The 10801-nt window shown below is 43.9% G+C and overlaps 1 protein-coding gene across 3 annotated transcripts; it reads right to left on the bottom strand.

Annotated features, from left to right (window-relative positions):
- Positions 1 to 2897: 2897 nt before the first annotated feature.
- LOC143805812 (Fanconi anemia group F protein-like) lies at positions 2898 to 10764 on the bottom strand. 3 transcript variants are annotated; one of them, XM_077285497.1, is made up of 2 exons: positions 10644 to 10764; positions 2898 to 4035 (listed from the first exon to the last, which is right to left on the bottom strand). In XM_077285497.1, the coding sequence occupies exon 2, from the start codon at positions 4016 to 4018 to the stop codon at positions 2981 to 2983; it is 1038 nt and encodes a 345-aa protein (XP_077141612.1). In that variant the 5' UTR covers positions 4019 to 4035; positions 10644 to 10764; the 3' UTR covers positions 2898 to 2980. The 3 variants fall into 3 exon arrangements, with proteins under 3 accessions (XP_077141612.1, XP_077141611.1, XP_077141613.1); XM_077285496.1 differs by having other exon boundaries at positions 10531 to 10743; XM_077285498.1 differs by lacking the exon at positions 10644 to 10764 and adding an exon at positions 10340 to 10522.
- Between the last annotated feature and the right edge of the window lie 37 nt (positions 10765 to 10801).

The raw sequence follows: 10801 nt of genomic DNA on the forward strand, positions 1-10801 counted from the left end.
CCAACGGAGTATCGCCATGAATTCCCTGACAACCCCAACTTGACACAGACATAGCTTTCCAATCTAAAACTGGATTATTGGATTATGAGCCTGCAGCCATGGCAGACCCAAAACGACAACATCATGCAAATTATGCAAAACTAGAAAGCGAATCACCTCCTGATGTACGGGAGTCATGCACATGGTCATTTGCGTCCAATACTGAGGCTTATTCTCAGCCAATGGCGTAGCATCAATTCCCCTCAGAGGAATAGGAAATTCCAAAGGCTCCAAGACAAAACCACAGCGCCTGGCAAACGACAAATCCATCAGATTCAGGGCAGCACCCGAATCCACAAAAGCCATAACCGGGTAAGACGACAAAGAACAAATCAAAGTAACAGACACAATAAATTTAGGCTGTATAGTACCAATGGTGACAGGTTTAGCGATTTTCTTTAAGCGTTTAGAGCATGCTGAGATAACATGAGTAGAATCACCACAGTAAAAGCACAACCCATTTTGACGTCTATGACTTTGTCGCTCAATTCTGGTCAGAGTTAGGTCACATTGCATAGACTCAGGTCTCTGTTCAGAAAATACCGCCAAAGGATGAGCAGATTTGCACTCCCGCAAACGCCGATCAACCTGAATGGCTAAAGCCATAGAATCACTCAGACTTGTAGGGGTGGGAAACCCCACCATAACATTCTTAATGGCTTCAGAAAGACCTTCTCTGAAATTTGCAGCCAAGGCACATTCATTCCATTGAGTAAGCACCATTTCCGAAATTTTTGACAATACACCTCTGCTTCATCCTGACCTTGAGAGATAGCCAGCAACGCTTTTTCTGCCTGATTCTCAAGATTAGGCTCCTCATAAAGCAGTCCAAGAGCCAGAAAAAATGCATCTACATTAAGCAATGCAGGATCTCCTGGTGCCAGAGAGAAGGCCCAATCTTGAGGGTCACCACGCAACAAGGAGATAACAATTTTAACTTGCTGAGCAGAATCACCAGAGGACCGAGGTCTCAGAGATAGAAATAACTTACAATTATTCTTAAAATTCATAAACCTAGATCTATCTCCAGAAAACAACTCAGGAATGGGTATCTTTGGTTCTGACATAGGGCTATGAATAACAAAATCCTGAATACTTTGCACCCGTGCAGTAAGATGATCCACACTAGAAGTCAGAGTCTGAATATTCATGTCTGCAGCTGAGCTCAAAACCACCCAGAGTTCAAGGGGATGAAAGAAGCTAAACAGACTGCAGCAAAGGAAAAGCGGGAGGAAAAAAAAAAAAAAAAATGTACTCAGGTCTTCTTTTTATCCCACTTCTGCGATGCATTAAACACTTTGAGGCCTGCTATACTGTTATGATCCTTAGTGGTTGAGGATCACAAATTACTCCAGCTAAGTAACAAACATAGGACTAGCTCTAGGGAGGTGGTAAACTGGACTGACCGCAAAACTGAACCCATCCAAACACACTAGAGGTAGCCGGTGAACGTGCCTAAAAATCCTAGACGTCTCGAGCCAGCCTGAGGAACTAACTACCCCTAGAGAGAAAGAAAGACCTCTCTTGCCTCCAGAGAAATAATCCCCAAAGATATAGAAGCCCCCAACATGTAATAACGGTGAGGTAAGAGGAAGGCACATACACAGGGGTGAAAACAGATTCAGCAAATGAGGCCCACTAATACTAGATAGCAGAAAATAGAAAAGGGGTCTGTGCGGTCAGTAAAAAACCCTTACAAAATATCCACACTGAGATTTCAAGAACCCCCGCACCAACTAACGGTGTGGGGGGAGAAACTCAGTCCCCTAGAGCAACCAGCAAGCGAGGAGATCACAGATCACATTTTAGCAAGCTGGACAAGAAACATGATGAATGCTGATAATCAAAAAATGAACAAACAAAAACTTAGCTTGTCTTGGAGAGACTGGGAGCAAGGTAGTCACAAGGAATCTGAAGAGCACTGAATACATTGATAGCAGGCAAGGAACTGAGTATCCAGGTGAGCTAAATAGGAAACCAACCAAGGATAACGAACCAGCTGATGCAGCCAACCTGCAGAAAGACAACACTACACAGTACAGCTTGTGACCACTAGAGGGAGCCTAAAAATAGAGTTCACAACATCCTTCCCTCTGTCAATCCCTGCACTGGCTTCCCATTGCCCAGAGACCCCAGTTCAAAACCCTGGCATACAAAGCCATCCACAACCTGTCTCCACCACACATCTATGACCTCATCTCCCGGTACTGACGTACACGCAATCTCTGATCCTCACAAGATCTCCTCCTCTACTCCTGGCTTATCTCCTCTTTCCACAATCGCATACAAGATTTCTCCAGTGCTTCCCCCATAATCTGGAACTCTCTACCACAACATATCAGACTCTTGCCTACCATCGAAACCTTCAAAAAGAACCTGAAGACCTACCTCTTCCGACAAGCCTACAACCTACAGTAACCACCGATCCACCATACTGCTGCACCACCAGCTCTCTCCCCTCACCTACTGTACCCTCACCCATCCCTTGTAGATTGTGAGGGTCCTCTTTCCTCCTGTACCAGGCGGTAACTTGTATTGTTTCATGATTTTTGTACTTGACTTGTTAATCCTCACATCACGTGTTGTAAGGATTTCCCAGTGCCGGCAACTGGATCCAGTAAGAAAAAAACGGATCCGTTACAAATGAAAGAAAAATGGATGGCTAATTAACAGACTCGTTTTTTCATAGACTTCAATGTTAAAAATACAAAGTCAGCAGCGATCAGTCATTTAAAAACAGAAAGACGTTGTGTCTGCACAACTATTTTGCCAACAGATTACTACTGGATCAGTTGTAACTGATCACTACTGGACATATGAACATAGCCTAAAACAGATATGTCAGGAGAGCAGATGGGTCTTTTTTTTTTTTTTTTATAAGCCCAGGTGATACATTTTTACACCACATAATAAAAGCAAACTATGAAAACAAAAAAATAGTTTAAGGTTTTTGTATTTCAGCCAGTACATCGGTCCATATACTAACACCAGGCACTTCATAGTTCCCATCCTTATTTTTTAGGGTCCAAAGTTTAGTTAATAAGAAGTCTTTTAAGTCTTCAGGTCCTTCCATCAGACGCTTATAATGATCCATCAATCCATCAAAAGTCAGGTTAAAGGAGTCACTGACCCATTTCCGACAACTCAGGTCTGGTTCCATACTACTACCCATCTTAACCAAATATTCCAAGTAGATGTTCCTGAACTTGAAGGACATGAAGCTTAACCTCGCCAGGACCTGGCATCTTACATTCATGAAAAGGCCACCAGAGAGATCCTCATCTGACAGAACCCAATCCAGGAGAAGATCAGATATGGGGTCCTGGTGTTTGGATGCTTTGTTAGATAAAAGAACAGCTACTAGCAGGTGGTAGACATGTGGTCTGGAAATCTGGCCAAGAATATCTGACATGATGGAGGACTTCTGGTTGTCTTCTGACACCTCCAATCGTCCTTCTAGACGTTTTCTCAGGAGATTGGCTTGTGTCATTAGTATAGGGTTGTCCGATAACTCGTAAAATCCTTCAGACGCCAATATAGGAAGAGATAGAAGTAGTTGTGAGGCCACTTTTTGGGATATCACATGGGTTAAACTCGTAGACTCAGCACCTTTGGATTCGGAGTTTCGGAGCAGTTCGGTCACGTACTTGAATACGGGATCAGGAAGAGCCTTGTTCTGGAGAAGAGACATACACAGGAGATTCCGGCCTTTACTTAGGTCATCAAACGTAACGTGATGGTAAGTTTTCAGATATTCAGAAAGTTCTTGGTTTTTCCTGCTAAGATGAGCTTCTATTGAGTTTCTAAGAGGTTTATTTGCCTTGTACTGATGGTGGACATGCTGGAAATAGGTTCCCCATTCAAGAGCTCGCTGGACATGGAGAATATCCCAATCGTCGGCATGAACACTCTGAGACAACGCCAGAACTTCTAGAAATTGGTCCAAATTGTCCAGCAGGGTCTTCATCTTCTCAGCCATGATGCCATCACATCCACCTAAATCATAGAAAAAGAAAAGTGGAGGAAACAAGTGACGCCACTAGACCTACAGGATAAATGCATCTGACCTCCACTGATCTGGAGATCGAGGATAGGGAGGGCAAATTTAGTGAGTATGTGACAGGTACGGACTGGGGCTGAAATTCAGCCCTGGCATTTGAAATCACACAGGCTCATTCGGTCCCCATCCCCAAGCACCAGATGAGATATATTAGTAAGATTACCCTGGGTGAAGGAAGCAAGATCTACTACAAGACCAATATTTCTAATGTTCCCTATGACGTGCTGGCACTTTGTGCTTTGTCACACCTCTTAACAGTATGTGTGTCTTGAGAACACCTATTCTGTTAACAAAATAGCAGACAATGTGGCCCACGACCAGACAGGCCCTTCTGGCATTTGCCAGAATTGCCCAATGGCCAGTCCGGCCCTGGTATGTGACCATGAGAATTTGTTGGAGAAATTGTACTAAGAAATATTTTTGGGTTGTGAATATAGAGAATAAAAAAATATTTTGTGCATTTTTCCAGCATAGTTTACACTGAGTTAGCTGTTCTATGAAGGGGGTTTCCAACCTTCTGGGATACTTTTTACTTAAATATATGTATTCTGTGCTAAACATAATTTTTGCAATTGGGTTTCATTCAAAATGCAACTATCCTTCTAAATGAGTAGTAGATGGCGTCTTTGCACTTCCAAAGTTTTTATTTTCCAAGGCCTGAGACCAGATGACCTTTTTCAGGCCTTCGTTACACAAACTTGAGGCCAGATATGCATTCTAAAGGAAGGTGAACCCTTTGAAGAAAGTGAACTCAGACCAAACACCAGATGGATTGTGAACAGAACAATGACCCACCAGCTTGACTTGTTCCTGTTGTCTACCTGATCACCTCAGGAGATGTCTACATAACAATGACCGATCATCCATCAGCAATGTCTAACTATTGTATGTCAAGTGAGAGATCTTGGCAATGGTGGATATTATCAAAGGTCCAGGCCCGGTCTCCACTATATTTACTCTGAAATACCACCCAGAGAAATACACAGTGGGCTGTGACGGTGCGTCCAATATGATTGATGCTGCTCATGGTTTGTGCAGTACGAATCTTTTCACAAGTTCCCTTTAAAATCGAGCTCGTCCTGATGGGAAAGAATGTCATTCCTTTATCTGTCTTTATCTGAGCTCCTATCGCTGATTTATGACCACGGATCACATTAAAGGTGAATGTGCCGGAAACAAAGCAAAATGATGCAATATTTTTAATGAATCCCAATTGAAAAATAATTTTTTGTCTCACATAATTGCATGCCAGAGCACTCGTCATACTGAGGATGGTGTCACATATCTGCAATCCACAATCCTGGTACCGCGTCCGCCCGGCAGACTGTGAGCTTCCTGACCTGGTCTGATGGGCTTATAGTTAGAGGCAGATCTGTACCCATTACTCCAGCTTATCTGGGAGCCTCCAAGAATTAGAGGACACCTTCTGGAGTCTTGGAAAAGTCAGCAAATGTCATGGGTGCCGCTGACCCTGCCTGGGATACCAGCTATTTCACAGCGGTGGGGAGTACAGATGATGGAATCGATTCACAGAGACCCATCTAGTGGCCACATCAGTAGTCCACAGTCACCGGATGGGAGCCGGGCCGACCCCCTATTGCATCCCCAGCGCCTCTTCTGACTAGTAGACCTGCGTGACGCTATGCCGCAACGATGACATTGAACCTACAGCTATATATATATATATATATATATATATATATATATATATATATATATATATATATATATATATATATATATATATATATATATATATATATATATATATATATAATTGTCTAAGGGGTACTTCCGTCTTTCTGTCCGCAACGGAAATCCCGCGTCACTGATTGGTCTCGCCAGCTGCCTGTCATGGCTGCCGCGACCAATCAGCGACGGGCACAGTCTGATTAGTCCCTCCCTACTCCCCTGCAGTCACTGCCCGGCGCACGCATACTCCCCTCCAGTCACCGCTAACACAGGGTTAATGCCAGCGGTAACGGACTCCGTTATCACTGGCTAATTTGAAATAACTGGGGGTATTTAAGAGGAAGGGGTGGGGGTAGCAATACACTCCCCTTGAGAAAGCACGTGGGCGAAATGCGCGTCGGGGCGTTCTGCGCAGTGGTATCTTGACTAAGAATGGGTAAGCATTGACTATTATCTGTAGAAGAAATTCCCTAATGTTTAGTTCCTATCATCCGGGCATTATACATTAGATTTTGGCCTTAGAGGATGTTTTATGAACCTCATACGGGATCATGAATTACATGTATATATATTAGACAATGCTATGCGATATGTGCTGATGTATTACCACTGCCATATGTAAATTTACTGAGTCTTTTGAGATCCTCACATATCAGGATATGTTTTTAATATTATTTTTCAATAAACTTTATTGATTTTACATTGTTAGTGTCATAGTGGTCTATGGCAGAGGTGTCAAACTGCATTCCTCGAGGGCCGCCAACAGGTCATGTTTTCAGGATTTCCTTAGCATTGCACAAGGTGCTGGAATCATTCTGTGCAGGTGATTAAATTATCACCTGTGCAATACAAGGAAATCCTGAAAACATGACCTGTTGGCGGCCCTCGAGGAATGCAGTTTGACACCTCTGGTCTATGGGTACTTGGTACTCATCTTTTGGTGATATATTGATTTCTCCACTATTTTTGTGATTTTTTCAATGTAACTAATGGAGAAGCAGGCATAGCAATGCTTCTAGCTAGGAGTATTTATTTATGCTGTTGGAATCTTTATTTTGATGCTGCCTATGCAGCATCAATAGTAAAAAGATGTAATGTTAAAAATAATTAAAAAAAACAAAAAAAACCTGCTATTCTCACCCTCCGTAGTCCGCCGAGCCGCACGCGGCTGCCACCATCTTCTGTTCCCAGAGATGTATTGCGAAATTTCCCAGAAGACTTAGCGGTCTCGCGAGACCGCTAAGTCATCTGGGTAATTTTGCAATGCATCCTGCGAACGGAAGATGGCGGCAGCAGCGCGCGCATCGCGAGAGCTTCGCTGGATCCCGGCGGGTGAGTATATAACTATTTTTTATTTTAATTATTTTTTTAAACAGGGATATGGTGCCCACACTGCTGTATACTACGTGGGCTGTGTTATATACTGCGTGGCTGCTATATACTACGTGGCCAGTGTTAGATACTATGTGGGCTGTCTTTTGTACTGCGTGGGCTGTGCTATATATTACGTGGCCAGTGTTATATACTATGTCGCCTGTGTGATATACTGCGTGGCTGCTATATACTGCGTGAGCTGTGTTATATACTGTTTGGGCTGTGTTATATACTGCGTGGCCACTGCTATATACTGCGTGGCCTGTATTAACGCATTGGGTATTCTACAATATGTATGTATATAGCTGCCACGTAGTATATAGCACAAGCCACGTACTATTTGTCTGCTATATACAGGTCCTTCTCAAAAAATTAGCATATAGTGTTAAATTTCATTATTTACCATAATGTAATGATTACAATTAAACTTTCATATACTATAGATTCATTATCCACCAACTGAAATTTGTCAGGTCTTTTATTGTTTTAATACTGATGATTTTGGCATACAACTCCTGATAACCCAAAAAACCTGTCTCAATAAATTAGCATATCAAGAAAAGGTTCTCTAAATGACCTATTACCCTAATCTTCTGAATTGACTAATTAACTCTAAACACATGCAAAAGATACCTGAGGCTTTTAAAAACTCCCTGCCTGGTTCATTACTCAAAACCCCCATCATGGGTAAGACTAGCGACCTGACAGATGTCAAGAAGGCCATCATTGACACCCTCAAGCAAGAGGGTAAGACCCAGAAAGAAATTTCTCAACAAATAGGCTGTTCCCAGAGTGCTGTATCAAGGCACCTCAATGGTAAGTCTGTTGGAAGGAAACAATGTGGCAGAAAACGCTGTACAACGAGAAGAGGTGACCGGACCCTGAGGAAGATTGTGGAGAAGGACCGATTCCAGACCTTGGGGAACCTGAGGAAGCAGTGGACTGAGTCTGGTGTGGAAACATCCAGAGCCACCGTGCACAGGCGTGTGCAGGAAATGGGCTACAGGTGCCGCATTCCCCAAGTAAAGCCACTTTTGAACCATAAACAGCGGCAGAAGCGTACTTTTTTCTGATGAAAGCAAATTTTGCATGTCATTCGGAAATCAAGGTGCCAGAGTCTGGAGGAAGACTGGGGAGAAGGAAATGCCAAAATGCCTGAAGTCCAGTGTCAAGTACCCACAGTCAGTGATGGTGTGGGGTGCCATGTCAGCTGCTGGTGTTGGTCCACTGTGTTTCATCAAGGGCAGGGTCAATGCAGCTAGCTATCAGGAGATTTTGGAGCACTTCATGCTTCCCTCGGCTGAAATGCTTTATGGTGATGAAGATTTCATTTTCCAGCATGACCTGGCACCTGCTCACAGTGCCAAAACCACTGGTAAATGGTTTACTGACCATGGTATTACTGTGCTCAATTGGCCTGCCAACTCTCCTGACCTGAACCCCATAGAGAATCTGTGGGATATTGTGAAGAGAAAGTTGAGAGACGCAAGACCCAACACTCTGGATGAGCTTAAGGCCGCTATTGAAGCATCCTGGGCCTCCATAACATCTCAGCAGTGTCACAGGCTGATTGCCTCCATGCCACGCCGCATTGAAGCAGTCATTTCTGCCAAAGGATTCCCGACCAAGTATTGAGTGCATAACTGAACATTATTATTTGATGGTTTTTTTGTTTGGTATTAAAAAACACTTTTATTTGATTGGTCGGGTGAAATATGCTAATTTATTGAGACAGGTTTTTTGGGTTATCAGGAGTTGTATGCCAAAATCATCAGTATTAAAACAATAAAAGACCTGACAAATTTCAGTTGGTGGATAATGAATCTATAGTATATGAAAGTTTAATTGTAATCATTACATTATGGTAAATAATGAAATTTAACACTATATGCTAATTTTTTGAGAAGGACCTGTACTACATGGCTCCTATATACTACGTGGCCTGTGCTATATACTATGTGGCTGCTATATACATACATACATACATATTCTAGAATACCCGATGTGTTAGAATTGGGCCACCATCTAGTATCAGAATAAGAACCAAGGATGCTGTCAGATAGGAAGCGGCTCACAGGGCTCTGGTGGCCACTAGACCAGGGAACTACTAATCTATTCATCAGCTCGAGTCGGCAATTATCCACTAACCAACATTTATTCACTGAATGAGAACACGCCCTAAAGAAAATGCTCCGAAGGCACCACGCTATAAAGCTGAAGCTCACTGACAGACATATTTTGTGGGAAAAAGTTTCAATAAAACTAGTAATTTATTCATGGATGTTTATGGTGTCTGTATGTAGGAGTCTAGTGGGCGGCCCTACTAGTGACTGACAGCTGTAGGAGTTCAGTGGGTGATCCTACAAGTGATTGACAGTCTACTATATATGTCTGTACATGCCAAGATAGCTATCACTAGTAGGACCGCCCACTGGACTCCTACAGCTATCAATCACTAGTAGGACTGCCCACTGGACTCCTACAGCCATCACTAGTAGGACTGCCCACTGGACTCCTACCGCTATCAGTCACTAGTAGGACTGCCCACTGGACTCCTACCGCTATCAGTCACTAGGACTGCCCACTGGACTCCTACCGCTATCAGTCACTAGTAGGACTGCCCACTGGACTCCTACCGCTATCAGTCACTAGTAGGACTGCCCACTGGACTCCTACCGCTCAGTCACTAGTAGGACTGCCCACTGGACTCCTACTGTATCAGTCACTAGTAGGACCGCCCAATGGACTATTAGAGCTATCACTAGTAGAACCGCCCACTGGACTCCTACAGCTATCAGTCACTATTAGGACTGCCTCCTGGACTCCTACAGCTATCACTCGTAGGACAACCCACTGGACACCTACAGCCATCACTAGTAGGACCACCCACTGGACTCCTACAGCTATCAGTCACTAGTGGAACCACCCAATGGACTACTACAGCTATCACACTGGACGCCTACATATAGATACCAGAGACTTCAATGAATTCAAGTCTTACAGTCCTATATATGATTCTGCTCGGCGTCTCCTCCATACAAGTGCGGACTGTCTGTACGTCGCCGATTCCCTTTAAGTTCAGCCCCTAAAACAGACTCTTTTCAGCCCAAGACACCAGGAAGCGGAGACGTTGCCAAGGTACAAGCACGCCATCGCTGGAGTGTATATTTTTACCTGGCCCGAGTCCTTCTTTTAGTATAACAGTGGATGGACAGCCCCTTTAATAAGTCATAAGAAAGGCTCCCTTTAAGGTGAAGCTGCACACGAATACGTGATGTGAAGGCGTGAATTGTCGGTGTGAGGACTCGGTGCACTTCCCTGCTCTGGGGCAGATCTGACCTCATCACCTAGGGTTACACACGTACCTGCCAACTGTTCCAGCCTCTATTATTCCGGAAGCTCCATGTGAGGTGGCAAACTTGACCTCATAACCACGCCCCTTCATCGACGTCACGCCCCTCCTTGGAACAGTGTTTACCTAGTCAGCCGCTGCTCTCTGAGGTGAGCAGTCCCTGTAAAGCGGCTCGTCCTCAGGCCTCCCTCAGTCATGCACATACTATAGCGGCGTCCAAACAGCTTCACTGGCAGTCAGAGCAAATCTGCCCTTACTAAACATGTCCGCCAGCGTGATGCGCG

Source organism: Ranitomeya variabilis, chromosome 2 (assembly GCF_051348905.1).
Source record: "Ranitomeya variabilis isolate aRanVar5 chromosome 2, aRanVar5.hap1, whole genome shotgun sequence".
NCBI classification, from domain to species: Eukaryota; Metazoa; Chordata; class Amphibia; order Anura; family Dendrobatidae; genus Ranitomeya; species Ranitomeya variabilis.